This window comes from Phoca vitulina, unplaced genomic scaffold (assembly GCF_004348235.1).
Source record: "Phoca vitulina isolate PV1807 unplaced genomic scaffold, GSC_HSeal_1.0 scaffold2, whole genome shotgun sequence".
NCBI lineage: Eukaryota > Metazoa > Chordata > Mammalia > Carnivora > Phocidae > Phoca > Phoca vitulina.
In genome coordinates this window covers 31335260-31351848 of record NW_022589705.1, presented here as the reverse complement: position 1 = coordinate 31351848, position 16589 = coordinate 31335260, and the positions used below count along the sequence as shown (strand labels likewise).

Sequence of the window (16589 nt, the reverse complement as noted above, 5' to 3'; positions counted from 1 at the left end):
CTCTCATTCTCTCTCTCTCAAATAAATAAATAAAATCTTTTAAAAAAAAGGGGGGGGGGGAGGCGCCTGGGTGGCTCAGTCAGTTAAGCGTCTGCCTTTGGCTCAGGTCACGATCCCAAGGTCCTGGGATCTGGCGGCATCGGGCTCGTTGCTCAGAAGGGGGCTTGCTTCTCTCTCTGCCTCTGCCCCCTCCCCCCTTGTGTTCTCGCTCACTCTGCACGCGCTCTCTCTCTCAAATAAATAAATAAATCTTTAAAAAAAAATCTTTGATTCAACAACTATTTTGGAAAAATAATTTAGCAAATAGACTCTACTGAAGATACTCCTTGAATAATCGATGATCAACTCTCCCCGCACCACCCAGCGTAAACCCAAATGAGTATTGTCATTCCACATGGTGGAGAGTAGGGAGTCTGCAAGTGCATTCCACAAATTTTTGCCAGGTGTTCCTCAGAAGAATTGTACTCAGATAAGTTTGAAACACTGGGGCCAAGAAGGTAGAGGCTTCTTTATTGAATGACTCCTCAGAACCCTTGTAACTCTCATGTTTATTGTGAATATCCAGAAGGGAAGAATCCTAGACTTTGTCAATGGAAACCTTTTCTCAGAGCATCTGCAAGAAGTTTTCTTGGAACATATTTCTGGAAACACTGACAGAGAAAGTCAAGGAGACTGAGTTGGATTTTTACCTAGTCCATGGCCAACACCGAGGAAGTAGTTTTACTTGTTTTTTAAGAAATAAAAATCCCTATGGTTTTCTTATAATTTTTTTTCCCTAAAAATTGAGGAAGTGGGGAAGGATCTCAGTTAATTGAGGGTTAATAACAGTTGGATTAACTGAGGGACAGGAATCAGAATTGGACTCGGTTAGCTTTCTTTAAGGCCAGCCAATGGACATTGGTAAACTGCTCTTTCCTGGTCCTCTTTCCCCTGGGTTACTTTGCTCAGTCCCTCATAGAAAATAGACTGAGGGGAAGGACATGAAGACTCATCTGCTCTAAGATGCTAAGTATTGGTTCACCTGTGCAAATAATTATCGAACAACTTCTAATTTTATCGCTTTGGGCTGGGTCCCAGGGTTTGTTCCACAAGACACATAAGGCCCTGCTGACTCTCCAGCAGCTCCAAATCCAGTTAGGAAGATAAGATATGCCCAGCAGAGAGGTAACAATGTAAGTGCGATTAAGTGACAAGATGAGAGTGGGGATAATGTTACTTCTCCCAGGGAGCTCCTCTCTTGGGAGTCTGCTTTGTAAACCCTCTGGTAAAACTTTCCTGGGAGCTCTGGTTGTGGAATTTCCCCAATTCCACAAACCACGATAAGGAGGCATTTTTTTCCCTTTCCTTTCTTTGAGAGAAGGTGCTCCCTGGCACTCTCCCTTCTTGGCTGGCTGGCTGTGGACCCCTCGGGCAGTGAGGCCAGCCAGGGCTGCGGGGAAACGGGGAGGCCGGGCCTGCGGGAGCGCAGAGGGCCTTTCTCCAGTAGCCTCGGGCTCCACCTAAGGTTCTTCTCTGCTAATTGCAGTTATGTTGTCAATAATGTGGAGGTGGGGTGGGGGGAAAGCCCAGTCTGCTTTGTTATTTTTTTTTTCCCTCTGTCCACTTTCCACCTTCAAATCTGTCCTTAGTTCAGAGTGGCCACAAATTCCTTTTGCTGAAGGCAAAATAACCAGGTTCTCAATTTGAGCACTGGGGAATGGCTTTTTGGAATCTGAGTAGCTTTTTGGAGCAGTCTAAAAAGAAACATGTTTTTTCAGAGCAGCTAAAAAGAGGACATATTAGAAATACCAGATTGCTGGGGCGCCTGGGTGGCTCAGTCGGTTAGGCGTCTGCCTTCAGCTCAGGTCATGATCCCAGGGTCCTGGGATTGAGTCCCGCATCGGGCTCCCTGCTCAGTGGGGGAGTCTGCTTCTCCCTCTGCCTGCTGCTCCCCCTGCTTGTGCTCTCTCTCTTCTGTCAAATAAATAAAATCTTTAAAAACAGAAATACCAGATTGCTATTATAAAGAGCTGGTTTCTGGAAAGGGACTTAACATGTAGGAGGTCAAAAAGAAGTATGAAAACTTTTAATAAAATAATTGTTTAGTTGTGGCCTCAAGAAGTTAGGAGCATTAAATCAAGCAAACTAGATCAACTTTACATAGGACTCTGTCTTAAATTCCTACTCACAAAAGCAGTTCTATAATCAAATTCTACAACCGAATACTAAATTACAAGGTGTTCATCTCAGCGTTATTTATAGTGGTGAAAAATGTGGAAATAATTTCAAAGTCTAATAGGTAAATGAAAATTTCAAAAGGTGTTTGAGGAATTCTTAATGGAATTAATAATGCTTAATATGAAGTAAAATATGGACTATCTATGTTGTTCAGAAAATGTACATACATGCATAGGAAAAAAACACTAAAAAAATACTCTGTATCAAAATGTTACCAGTGGATTTCTCTACTAAATGTGATTTCTATTTTCTTATTTCATTTTATTTTTTTCCCAGAACTTCTACAACAAACATGTATCATTCTCACAGTTGGAAATATTTTTTAAGATTTCTGTATTTTAGAGAGCGTGTGCAAGTGGGGGAGGGGCAGAGGCAGAGGGAGAGAGAGTCTCAAGCCAACTTTGCGTTGAGCGCAGAGCCTCCTGACATGGGGCTCAATCCCAAGACCCTGAGATCTTGACCTGAGTTGAAACCAAGAGTTGGCCCCTTCACCGACTGTGCCACCGAGGCATTCCCATAATCAGAAATATTTTTTTCCTTTTTTTTAAGATTTTATTTATTTATTTGAGAGAGCAAGCAGCATGACGAGCCAAGGGAGGGGCAGAGGGAGAGGGAGAAGCAGGCTCCCCGCTGAGCAGGGAGTCCCCCACGGGGCTCGATCCTAGGACCCTGAGATCATGACCTGAGCCGAAGGCAGATGCTTAGCGGAGTAAGCCACCCAGGTGTCCCCAGAAATATTTTTAAATGAACATCACTATTATAAACAATTTATATAGAACATTAAAGTTATGAGAATTAATTGGAACAATGTGACTTGAAGTAATAAACTACTGTGTTTTTGGAGTAAACTTTGATCCTGTCCTTGAAAAAGACAAAATGTAGTTGTAGTAAAGAAAACATACAAGTGTTTGTTTTCGGCACTTCTGTGACATAAGGATTTTTTTTTCTTACTTTTGGCACTTCGGTGAGGCAACTGAAAACCTGTTTCCCATTACTTTTTATCACATTTTCACAAATCTCTGTTGGAAAAATTATTGGAAATCATGGTAATGCTAAGAAACTCGAATCCTTTTTTAACTACCTCTCTTGGGCTTTAAAAAAAAATTCAATGCTAGGCTAAGCGATCTAAAAAAAAACCTTCCAGGGAAAAAAAAAAAAAAAAAAAAATTAAATTAGGAACTCCAATTTAGCTACCCAGTAAGACGGACATAGGATAGTCTTGCTACTGTTACAGGGGACACAAAAGTGGAAAAAGAATAGAAAAACCTAGGTAGTTTATAATTAGCCAAAGTGCCTGGATGAATTTAAGTTAAAAATATACAGGGCCCTGGTCTGTATATTATCTAGAAAAAGCCACTTACTCTTTAAGGTTTTAAGTCAACATCTCCGAGTTGGCCCCAGAGATTACTACCACTAGCTGGCAATCCCACTTCTTTTTAAAAAGTATCAAAATCTTTTTTACACAGTTGAAGCGGCAAGGCCAGGAGGCCCCTCTTTCACACGCGGTAGTGAATTCCAAGGGCTTCAGTTCAGAATTAAGTCACTTACCTCCAGACAGGCTGGACCCCCCCAAAGGAAGCTCTTCTCCTGGGTGGCAGTTTGGTGTTGAGAAAAAAAAATAGCTTGAAAGCTCAAAAGCACCCTCCTAATGTAAGAGGCTTGTTATCTTTCTTCGCCAACTATGGAGCAATCGGGAGAAATTAACCCTCTCATTTGTTAACCTCAATAACAGGCTTTAACAGATCGGAGCCACGGGTGGCTCCGATAATTGTTCTAATTAGTTTGGTATGGAGGGATGCAGGGGCCTGCAGGATTTTGAGCTCAAGTAATTAAGCCTAAATTAAAAGGAAAAAAAAAATAGATTTTATGCCTTCCATATTGGACATATGGATTCCAGATGCTATGGAAGAAATGTTACTGCTAAGGCTTTTAGGCCACTTTTTATAGTTGAGGAGAGGATTGGAGGGGACAGCCTGAGGCAGAGCTTGGTAAAAAGAGGAAAGGAATGGGGCGCCTGGGTGGCTCAGTCGGTTAAGCATCTGCCTTTGGCTCAGGTCATGATCCCGGGGTCCTGGGATTGAGCCCCGCATCGGGCTCCCTGCTCCGCGGGAAGCCTGCTTCTCCCTCTCCCACTCCTCCTGCTTGTGTTCCCTCTCTCGCTGTCTCTCTCTGTCTCAAATAAAGATAAAATCTTAAAAAAAAAAAAAAGACGAGAGGAAGGTCCTATTGCCTGGCAAATCCTCAGCATGTGTGCGTCTGTGTGTGTCTTCAAACCAAAAACAAGCAAAAGGGTCTTAAGCTCCCCCTGGCACAGGAGCCTCCGAGGAGTTAGTTCTGAGTTGGCTTGCTTGTAACTTTGCTCGCGGGCAAGTCACTTCCTTAGTTGGAAGTGATTGTTTGTTATGCCATTGCTGGTTCTCTCAGGAATTCTAAATTTAAAATGTTAACGCGAACTCCCCAGTGTGCCAGAGAAGGTGGCTAGAATTTTGGTCCCGTGTAGAAACGGAGACAGGTAATTATGCCAGGAATAGAGCTTTTTACTTCAGTAGCCTTTTACTTCAGTAATATGCACCAAGTACTCCGTTTCTCCCTTTTCGGAAAATGGTAAACACAGGGAAAGGAAAAGGAGTTCCAGACCCTGGAAACCAAAATATTACAGACACACAGGAAATGGCTTTTCAAATCCGGCCTGTAAACCTGTCATTTTGTGGGCTCATCTGTGAACCTAGAGAAGAGAGACAAAGATGACAGAGGAGCCGTTCCTCCATTCTGGCAAGGCTGCACCGGAGGACCTCTGGAGGCCTTCCCACGCCCTGGTGCTAGGATTCTACACTTAAGCCATCACTTGAGAGATTAGAAAAAAGCCAATGAAATTTGAGGCCAAATTTATGACTTAAAGCTATTTTACTTTGCTTAAAAAGTTGTAGACTTTGAAAAACAAGTGAAAAGCTAAAATATATTTTTGGAGGGAGGGGGGTATATTCTCAGCCCTCTTGCTTTAAGGCTTTCAATGAATTCAAATACTCCAAATATGTGATAAAGAAGGTACTAAATCATTGAAATATGCATTAATCTTCCTAAAACACTTACGTATTGACTATGCTTTCCATAGCGTTAAACAAATACTGTGGCTCTGGTTAGTGAACAGGTTTTAGATTTATTAATTCTCCAAATGTTTGTATTCTGAGTGCCTTCTAGGGATAAGACATCCTTTGAAGGAAACACATACAAATTAATAAATCAATCTATGGGTTCATTCGGGCGCTGCTTCCTCCTCTTCAGTGCAGTGTGTGCCCTGGGTCTGGAGCCAGACTGCCTGCCTTCCTGGCTTTACCACTCTCTGTACCTCCGTTTTTTTCCCCGCGGGGAAGTAGGGCTAGTAATAGCACCCACCTCATCAAATTAAATGAGTTAATACATGTAAAGCACCAGGAACAATGCCTGGCACATAGTAATGTAACCAAATCCAAGTTTATCCGCCCGATTCACAGCAAAGACAATCACTGAGACAAGTGTGCAGCCAGGAAAGGGTTTATTCGAGAGGCAGCCGAACAAGGAGACGGGAGGGCAAGCCTCAAATCCACCTCTTAAAGGAGTATCAGGGAAATGTAAAGGCATCTGAAAAAAAAAGTCTAGGTAAAAAGTTGCAGCTGCACTTGTTAGTCTGCAGGGGCGAGTAGCCCCATTAACCGTTTGGTTACTGGTTCCAGTAAGTACTCCGCAAATGTTGGCTATTTAGCACAGGGAAAAGCAATGGACAGGTGCAGATCTAGAGATAAACAGAGCAAGGTGCACAAGAGATGGAATACTTGAGACTCTCATCTGTGAGGATAAGAGGGAGTTCACGAAGTTGAAAGGCCAGGCCAAGCAAACGGTACAAGTGAACACACAACTATGAAACTGGCATATCTGGGGAATTATAAATGGTTCATTAGAGCTGGATTAATAAGTGTGTGAGCATAAGTGGAGAGAACCCTTAGGATTTAGTAACTAAACCCACGTGATGGGAAATGAGGCAGAGGGCAGATTTTGGGGTTGACGGTGATGCAATTAACCAGAAACAAAATACAGGAGGTGGTATGGGTATTGCCACAGTGTTTGGTTTTGCATATCCAGTATGTGAGGGGCTTTTAGACTCAAGCACAGATGTACAAGTGGATACACAAATCTGGGGTTTTCCGAGAACATTCTGGCAAGCCATACAGTATAGGGAACCATCAGTGTTACTGATTGTGGTAGCCGCGAACTCCGCTGCAATCGTCAAGGCCCAGCGTAGAGAATGAGAAGGCAACAACCCGCTACACTGGCGTTCCAGGGCAGCTGGCAAAGGAGCCAGAGAGGAGAGAACCCGGGCAGCGTGGGGCCTTGCAAGAAACCAAGGGAGTAAAGAGTTTCACATCAGTTAGGATGTTTTTGATGGAAAATGACAGAAAACTGAACTCAAACTGGTTTAAACTGTCAAGATTTATTGGCCCATATAACTGAAAACACAAGCCTCTGGAGGATCACTCCCAAACCAGAGGTGAAAAATTCAGTTCACTATCAACAATCAGTTCTATTGAGTACCTTTTATGTGCCAGGCATGGTTCTAGTCAATGAAGAAAACAGGCAGAGGCCCTCCTCTGTGGACTGTACATACAAATGCTTCTTGGTACCTTTTATTTATTTTGCATTACAATGCAATGCAATGCTTTAAATTGGGAAAACTATGTAAAGGGAAGACAGAAAGCTTTAGAATATAATGACAAGTCCAAAACACTTGCTGGGAATTTAACACCTTTTTTCTAAGAATGTCTGGAACTTCTGTACTAAGTGAACTAGGGAAGCAGTTCCGTATGGACACAAAAGGCTAAAATCCGAAATACCACCAATGACACTAAAGTCCAGCTGTGGTTTTAATTAGTCAGAAATTTGACTTATTCAAAGTTGTTGAGTTCATGCAGATACCTGTAAAAAACAATTACGTTTTAAAAATATCTCTAGTAGGGCTGTGTGTCTAAATGGTGTGGCAACATGTTATATGCAGGTCATGTCCAAACCTGCATTAGGCCATTTACATTTTAATTATATATATATATTATATATATAACATATATATATAGTTTCCAACAAAAGAAAACCTCACTCTCAGCCATTATATCCAACTAAGGACTATTGGTTTTCATGTCCCTGCCCCCTCTCCAATGCCTTAGTTCATGCAGATACTTCACTGCTCTACGAAACTACTGCAACTGGTCTGACTTGGTTCTTTCATGTCCTTTCTCCTTATGGCTACCAATGTGACTTTGCTAAAATAAAGATGGGTCCTTTTTTCCTAACACAGTGCTTTGCACCAATACGTACTCCATAAACTTTATATGGAATGGGATTACAGATTCTAGCCTGAGCTCTGAAGCTAACTCATGTATCTGTGGGTATGTTGTTTATCTGTAAGCTGGGCCTGTTTTCCATTTCTTTAATTTGGAAATGATAAAGCCTACCTCATTAGGTTTTTGGAAACTATGTGACTGAATTTTGTGAACTCAAAAGCACTACACGGCATTTAGCACTTACACAAGGATTTAAACTAGAAAGTTGCAAGTTTGCAAGTTAAGTCCAGGTAATATGAGTATTTTAATGGCTAAAAATCAGTGTCAATTTTCTCAGTAATGTTCTTTGATTCCAGTTAGAATGTTTTCCACAAAACTCCTTAAAGCTATTTACTTAGCTTTTTAAACTTTTTTAAAAATATGGCCCACAGATGCTTAGTTTGTCTCAAATTTTATCCTTGCACAAAAGAAAGTCATTTCTGCCTGATATGGCTTAACTTCTTTAAAGATGAGGAAACAGTCAACTATCAAGTGACTTGACTGTCAGAAAATAAACAACTTGGATAGAGGTCCCTTTCCCCTTTTGTTTTTGGGCCATATTTTGAAAAGAAACCCAATGAGATACAAATGGCAGAATCAGACTGCTCCAAATTATTTAGCCTCCTTCTTCCTAAAGTATCTCTTCCCCCTCCTACATTAGAACTGCTCAAATAGGCATCCATCTCCCAGCAGTGGCATGAGCTCACAAGTGTAGCCACCAACTGTCCTTGACTATCAACCCCCCTTCCAAAAAAGCAGTATTTATTCCTCCCCACCACCCTCATTCTGTTATCTTCTAGAAGGGGGGCTCAAAGCATCACTAGAGACTGATCTAGTGAGCTTTTGTTCTGTCATAAACTTACTGATGTAAGTTGGAAGTTGAACTAATGGGTGATAAAGAGGTTAGATTTCCCGACAGTGGCTTGCTGGGTTTTGTTTTTTTGTATGAGCTTTGCCTTCATGCTAATATTTAAATCTTATAATATTTCAGTAACTTCTTGAGATATCTGCTCCTCCAATACATGTATCCAGACAATAGATTTCTCTAGATTTGGGAATCACAGACTCAAAATTATTTCATTGTAGTTTGGTGTCACAGTGGAGTCATGCTTTATCACTTGATGCCACTCCCTAATATGATACTACAGCCCTCCAAATCATTCATATACAAAGGCTTTAAACAAAAAGTTTCTTGTTTTACCGATTACTTCCACTTTGGGAATCATATATCTATAAACACAGAGGATACACAGCTACAGAATTAATCTTTTTAAGTTTGAGATGTACTGGAAGCTATCATACTGTTATATTCCTTCCTCATTCCACAAAACACCATGGCTAGCGTCATCACTTTTATGCCCTTTACAAATTTTAATCTACTTGATCCATGTTCCCAATTAAATTTTATAGTTTTTCAAATATTGGTTCCCAGTATTGAAGAAAAACAACTGGACTGAGGATTTTTTTTTAAAACTCAAAGGCCAATGTCTTTAATTCTTCTTAAACACTAAAGGTGCAGTGTCCTGTAATTAACTCTTGTCCCTGAAAGGTATTAAGGTTCATGGAACAACTGATACAATGTATAGCCTCTCCTTTTTATAGTTCAAAATGCTACAAATAACTGCACTGCATTTTGGACTATAGAAGTAAAACCAAAGATGATTAATTTCCTCACTACCCCTTGCTGATTTTGATTATTACTAAATGCAAAGCATTAAAATAGGAGCCATGTACAAAAACACAACAGAAGTAGTGTTGTCAGATAAAACACAAGAAGCTCAGTTAAATCTGAGTCTCAGATAAACACATTTTTAGTGTATGTCCCAAATATTGCACATACAAAACATTACTTGTTGTTTATCTAAAATTCAAATTTAACTGGGTGTCCTGTATTTTTATTTGCTACATCTGCCAATTCTTTATACAGAATCCTTACCTTCAGCAAACTATTTACCAGGGAAATTAATGAATACCATCACATAAGGCTTACATGATAAAGTGCAGTGATATAATCAGGGAAGATCTCCCTGCTTACCACAGAGAGCACCTGAAGACATGACCACTGCAGTCCCTAGAAGATAAACAAAGTTTGGTGGGCAGGTGGTTCAGGGTGATGATTTTGGAGTTCAAGTATCCTTAGTTAAATCCCCAGATCACTGCTCACTCGCTGTGGAACCTTGGGTAAGTTAATCTCTCTTATTATAAAATGAAGCCCCTAGTACCTGCTTTCCCAGGCTGTTTGAGGATCAGAGAAAAAGTATCCACAAAGCACCTGGAACACAGGAGGCACTCCTAGATGTTAATACCTACTATTAAAACATCACAAGGCAAAAAGGGTACTTGTCACAGACAAATATTCAAATGCTAATGTTATGCAATAATAGTAATACTGAATAAGTAATTTTATTTCCATGATCTATTTACACTGTACAAACACTGTTGAAAAGCACCCTACAAGTTCACAGCACAATATATTTACTTTAAAAATATATTCCTTTATAAAAGGTTCATAGAACATTGGCATGTCGACATGTGACAAAACTCTCAAAGCATGTCACCAATTCTGTGATAGCAAGAACGCTTCCATGTGTTGTCAATTTCACAATCACAAATCACCACTTGAGTTTTAAATAAAGTTTTAAATAAAAAATGAATTCTACAGTGGAAAGTTCCCACAGCAATACTTATTATTAATTAACATGTACTTTCATAGAGATGTTGTTTCATAATAATTTAAATTGTCAACTTAATCTGCCCAAAAAAACCGTTTCAACAAGTTTCGCAGTCCAGAAATTCTTGTCATTTGTTGTTTTCTACTTTTTCTTCTTTGTTGGTTCTCCTGGTTCTACTTTGCGCTTTTTAGAAGTATGCTCATCTTTTTCATCATCTTTAAACAGGAAAGGAAAAGTTTCAATCAGTAATTAAAAAAAAAAGTTAAGTATTAAAATTTCATTGGCTTTAGACCAAAATCATTATCAACTTATGTCTTCCAGTTTCCTAATAAAAACCAAAAATTAACTTTTAGAACTCTAATTTTAAAGTGCAAGTAAAAACAAGAAGTTTTTTTAATTGTAGTGTCATACAAAATTCACAGAGTGACCTTTTAGTGCTATATTAAGGTAGTTTAAAATGAGAAAATCCAACTTGTTCTGAGAAAAAGCTATTCCTATATATTCCACAGTATACACTTTGTGTATATTTAAATAATCTACATGTTGTAAAAATGGAACACATTCTATTCTTTTTACCAAGGAAGAGTATCAATCTAACTATGATATTATTTAAGTATTTAAGTGGCCATTGGCTGTTCTTTCCCTTCCAATCTGCTTTCTCTCCCCGCAAAACAACTCCCTTCCATATTTATAACCCCTGTCCTTTTATTTTGAAATTTAAAAAGCACTCATTGGTAGATGTTTCACCGAAACTGTATTCTCTCTGAACATGTGTGTGGCTTTACGTTAAGAGAACTCCATATAGATAAACATGTAGAAGTTATAAATTTTAAAATACAAATTTATTTTAAGCATATTACTGGATTCATTGTACTTTTGGCTTTACCTTCTCAATCAACAGATACCCAACGTTCAACATCTATCACGTGGTGATCTATAAAATATTCTCATGTTGAAAGGGGTCTTCATATTAAAAAACTGGGAAGCTGCAGTGCCTGGCTGGCTCAGTCAGGAGTAGAGCACACGACTCTTGATCTTGGGGTTGTGAGTTCAAGCCCCACGCTGGGTATAGAGCTTATTTAATTAAAAAAATTTAATAATAAAAATATAAAATTGGGGAAATGCTGCTTATATCACACCATAAACTCCTTATGGAGGAAATACATTTACAACCTAAGCCTTCAATTCCCTTCTGCTAACTGTACCATACTCAGAATATCTCCTTTGTTGATGTGGAGAATAATTAGAATCAACAGCAGATGATTCATCTTCATTCATCTTTCAAGCATAGTATGGCGATGTTATTCATGTATTTCAGAAAGCACTTACGGATTTATATAGGCAGCAAGATAAAATAAAATTCAGATCAATGAATCATCCTAGGATTTCACAAACCAGAGTTTTAATCAATAGTTTATCATGTATACACAAAAATAATGTACAAACCAACTGATATGGCACACAGCTCAAATAAGCCAAAGCCTTTGTTTTTTAAATGGAGTTTAATTAACATCATTGCTTGACTTTGAAATTGTCTTCATAGAATAAAAATTGAAATTATTTTCTAACTCTGCTATAAAATCCACCATTGACATATTATTAAAAAGATGATTGTGGGTGCCTGGGTGGCTCAGTCAGTTAAGCATCTGCCTTTGGCTCAGGTCATGATCTCAAGGGTCCTAGGATCCAGCCCTGCATTGGGCTCCCTGCTCAGTGGGGAGCCTGCTTCTCCCTCTCTCTCTGCCCCTCCCCCCTGCTGGTGCTTGCTCTCTCTCTCTCAAATAAATAAAATCTTTAAAAAAAAAAGATGATTGTGAGACACTTCTGTTAATCTGCTAATTTTAAATAAATTTACTGAATTAACAAAAAACAAATTACTAGGGCTGGAAAAACAATTTCCTATCAGTAATTTGAACCGGAGCTTCTGCCATCTAGTGACACAACAAGGTATTGCCTTAAAAAAACCATAGGAAAAATGAAACAAAACCACCCTGAAATGTTCATTTATCAAGATTATTTAGTCTCTACACTGTACCATATATTACAGAGGCATTAGTAAGGAAAAAATTTTCTATTATGGAATTCATGCCACCTGAGATAAGTAAGTTTACATTGTTAATACAAACTTTCTAAATTCTTACAAAAAAAAAAAGAAAAAGCATTACCTACTTTAACTAGGATTTCGTGGTTAAGGACATGTGAATATCTAAGCCTTACTGATTTTCATTTCACAATTACCAAACAAAAAGTGCTGGTAAGTAGCAAGCCTCGATGAGTTTTGAATCTTCCCCAGCTTTTATTTTTTTAAAGATATATTTATTTATTTATTTGAGAGAGAGAGAGAGACACAGCGAGAGAGGGAACACAAGCAGGGGGAATGGGAGAGGGAGAAGCAGGCTTCCCGCTGAACAAGGAGCCCGATGCGGGGCTCGATCCCAGGACCCTGTGATCATGACCCGAGCTGAAGACTGACGCTTAACGACTGAGCCACCCAGGCGCCTCTCTTTCCCAGCTTTTAAAGAAAAAAAAAATCTGGAAGAAGTTAACTGGCAAAAAAGGCCAAAGTGCAAAAAATGAGTAGAAAAAGTAAAAATAATTTAATAATCTAAAAATTAGATAATTTAAGAATATAGAATTTCTTAAACAAGGTATTTTATTAAGTTAAAAAATACAGGTAAAAATGATCAATTTTATAGTGACTTTGTGAACACGGTACGGGATTCTAAAATGGCAAAAAACCCTTCTAAAAAGGAAAGTATCTAAAAAAGAAGACAGTTATATTTAATAACCAACATTACAGTCCAAATTAAAGATTCCAGGATTATCTTTTAACTTTATGATCCAGCTTTCAACTGTCTGAGCACTGGGTCCTTTTGTTGTTTGATACGGTCTATGTACACTTTCTGATGGAGGACCATCATATAATCAAAAGAACATAAATTAGGAGAATAACAATATTATTTGCCACATATTTGGAACTTCTTCTATCTGAACTCAATAGACGAGCTGGAAAAAAGATAATTCTTTCTGCTTGTTTGTCCTGGTATAGAATCCTCACATTTTCCATATAGGAACAAAGAGAGAGCACCAGCCTATGGTACCTTAGTTTGAGTATCAACTCTAGTGTTACTTCCTACAGAACAGCTATTTCTCAAGCACTACAGCCTGCAAAACATCAAGAGAATAAACCCCAGCTTACAGAGGCATCATTTCCATGATGAGGCCTGAATCTGAATTCTAATTTCACCTCTTCCTAGCTGTGTGAATTTACTTAGGCCAATTCTTTAATCTGAGATTACTTCCTTGTCTATAAAATTCATTATAATAATGAATTATGTACCACTTCTGTACTAGGTTGCTAAGAACAATAAATTTTAAAAATTGTGTGAAAGTACCTATTTTACAGCTTGGCATTTTCTAGTTTTGTGATCATGGACAAGCCACATTAAGCTCTCATTTCCACATTTCCCCATATGATTTCACAAGGTGTAGGATTAAACAGTTATGCAAAAAAATTTTTTTATTAATTACATAATGCTATACAGTATGAGGTATTTGGATTTAAAAGAATGCCATTTACTGAATATATGCCTTCATTAGTGACTTCTAATCCACACTGGAAAACAGTGAAAGAAATGGAAAAGCCAAGTAGAATCAAAACTGAAGAACTCCTATCAGTTCTTCTTTCTCCTAAACAAAACTCTCTGCCTGATTGTAAAAGGAGCTAAGTAAGGAGCCCTGGATTCATGAGAACATCAGAAATTCAACAATTATCCACTGAGTATTTAAAATATACCACAAACTGTAAAAGAACTCATTTTCATAAAGAAGATAGACTTATGAACAAATAATCTCATAAAAGATGACAGGTGCAATCAATAGCATTAGCACATACAAGGTACAGAGGAGCAAATAATTTGAGGGAGGTGCTGACATTTTTTTCTTCTTTGAATTGGATTTTGAAGGATGAATGTGTTTACCAGCCAAAGAGGGATGGACGAACATTCTGGAGTAAGGAGCAACATATGCTGAAAGGCATGGAACCATAAAATAGCATGGTCTATTCAGTTTTCAATTTTAAGATCTTAAAGGGCTAGAAAAAGCACCATTTGAAATCAAGGTGGAGAGAAAGGCAGGGCCTATCAGAAGGCTTTGACTATGCTGTTGGTGAAGGATTTTAAGCAGGTGAGTTACATAATCAGACATTACTTTCAGAAAGTGATCACTAGCTGCTGTGTGAAGGATGGAATGGGGGTTGGGTAAAAGTGTGTAAGCAGAGATTACTGTGGTTACTTATACTCTAAATACAAGACGAAATTATGATATAAACAAGTCAACTAAGTCATTATCTTCCTATTACTATGTAGTACTACTCAATTAACTTCATTTTGTCACACTAATTTTGGCTTTAAACCACAACTGCTTTAATAGAAAATGAAGCCTCCAGCTCTTCAAAGCTGCAATCACAAGAAAGAATCCATGAATTAACTGGCTCTGTTTTAATAGAGCACCATAAATCATATATATTACTGGTTGAGAGATCAGAGATTTCACTCTAAAGCCTGAATAACTTAAGATGTTTTTCTAAAACACAGTAAATACCACTGGTTGAGCTTTCAGACACTTCACTTCAAAGCCGAATTTACACAATCTTTCTCAAAACTGCAGCAAAAATAATCATACACCATAACTGATTTGTTAAATCGCTAGATTTAAATTTCACTCATTAAATATCTTATTCTTTTTAAACTCATCCCAGGAACCAAAAGGTATTATCAACGGAGTCTGACTCGCCTTACCTGATTCCACTGTCTCCTCCCCTTCCGGTAGAAGCCTAGCTTTCTTAGCATTCTGTGGGGCATCATCACCATTGTCCTCATATATGTTAGACCACTTTATTGCCATATCCAGCTCTGGAGGGGGAGGTTTCTTCTCAGTAGTGTAGGTCTCCGGAGGTGGTACATAGTTTGACTTCCATATTTTGAATTCTTTTGGAGGCTGTTAAGCAAACACATTAAGAAACACCGTGACGAACCGAGGTTCCCACAATCGGTTATGGGCACATGCACCTCCCTGCCGTTCGCTCATTGTTCAGGTTGACTTTTTTTTTTTTTTAAGGTTTAAAGACATTTTTTTTCCATCAAAATCATAATACTGTTAAGTGAAAAGCCAAAGGGTTCCCTATACGAATAAAGCTAATAACTTTTAGTTACCAAAGAAGAATCCAGTCTCAGAGATACTACGCCAAGGCTGACCCCTTCAGGAGGCTGCAGCAGACACTGTTGGAGGCAGCACCGCAGGCACTTCGGCGTCAAAGGGAAGGGGTCTCGGGGAGAAGCTGCAGCGGGGGGGGGCGGGGGAGTCACCACCGTTAGTCCTCGCAGCGCGGGGTCGGGGCACCGAGCGCGGAGGTTTGGGTCTCCTCACAAGGGGGCGGGGGCTGCGGGCCGGTCTGACACCCACCAAGCTGGGGAAGGGGGCCCGGGCTCCCCAGGGCTGGAGGTGGGAGGGGTGGTGCGGCATCCCGCAGGAGGTGATTGCGTGTGGGGGAACGAACTGCCGGTCCCCAGGAGAGGGCTCAGGAGGAAGGGGGCGGAGGCCGGGGCCACGATCGGGAAACCGGGTCGGGAACCTCACCTCCTCAGGCGCCTTGACAACGTGCCTCTCCCAGTCTATCTGTTTGTTGAGCGGATTGTAGAGAAAGGCCGGGCGAGTCACGCTCCGAAACAGTTCGTCGGGTCCCGGCAGCCGCTTCTCCGCCTTGTTCCCACAGCCGCCCGCCGACTTCGCAGGATCTGGGGTCCTGCGATTTGTTTCCTCTGGCTCGCTATTATCCTCCTCGCCCGACGAACCTGAGCTGCTGCTGCCGTAAGCCGCGAAATAGCTCAGGGGGTCCTTCTCCTCGGCCGCCATAACGGCTGCGCGCGACGACCGTGGGCTCCGCCGGAAGCCGGAAGCTGCTTCAGGGCCCGCCCCGCGGTTGGCTCCGCCCCAAGTCTTGCGGTAGAGCACAGGGCCTGCGCCCCCTGACGGCTGCGCCGAGCTCCTGCAGCCCCTCTCGGCACTGAGGCGGGAGGTGGGGAGCGCACGTTGCGAAGCAGGGGCTGCTTTAGGCTCCTTCCCGAGGAACCCTGAGAAGAGACAAGTCCTGTACCAGTGGTCCCAACCAAACTTTCAACATTCAATAAGCATTTATTAAAGGCATACAAGAGATAAGAATTTGTTTTTTCATTGCCACTTCACCTTAGCCATCGCCCAGAGACTCCAGGATTTCTTCCCGATCTCACTGCATCTCCTCTTCAAAATGAAAATTACTCTCAGTCTGGTTGCTTCCCACAGTCACCATGGAAGA

At 40.2% G+C, this 16589-nt stretch overlaps 1 protein-coding gene across 2 annotated transcripts; it reads right to left on the bottom strand.

The window, feature by feature from the left end:
- Nucleotides 1-6662: 6662 nt before the first annotated feature.
- Nucleotides 6663-16188, bottom strand: CUNH1orf52 (chromosome unknown C1orf52 homolog). 2 transcript variants are annotated; one of them, XR_004301845.1, is made up of 4 exons: nucleotides 15875-16159; nucleotides 15451-15575; nucleotides 15037-15235; nucleotides 10085-10452 (listed from the first exon to the last, which is right to left on the bottom strand). XR_004301845.1 is itself a non-coding variant. In XM_032424753.1 (3 exons), exons 1-3 carry the CDS (start codon nucleotides 16148-16150, stop codon nucleotides 10379-10381), a joined length of 549 nt encoding a protein of 182 aa, XP_032280644.1. In that variant the 5' UTR covers nucleotides 16151-16188; the 3' UTR covers nucleotides 6663-10378. The 2 variants fall into 2 exon arrangements, 1 of the variants encoding a protein (XP_032280644.1); XM_032424753.1 differs by lacking the exon at nucleotides 15451-15575 and having other exon boundaries at nucleotides 6663-10452; nucleotides 15875-16188.
- Between the last annotated feature and the right edge of the window lie 401 nt (nucleotides 16189-16589).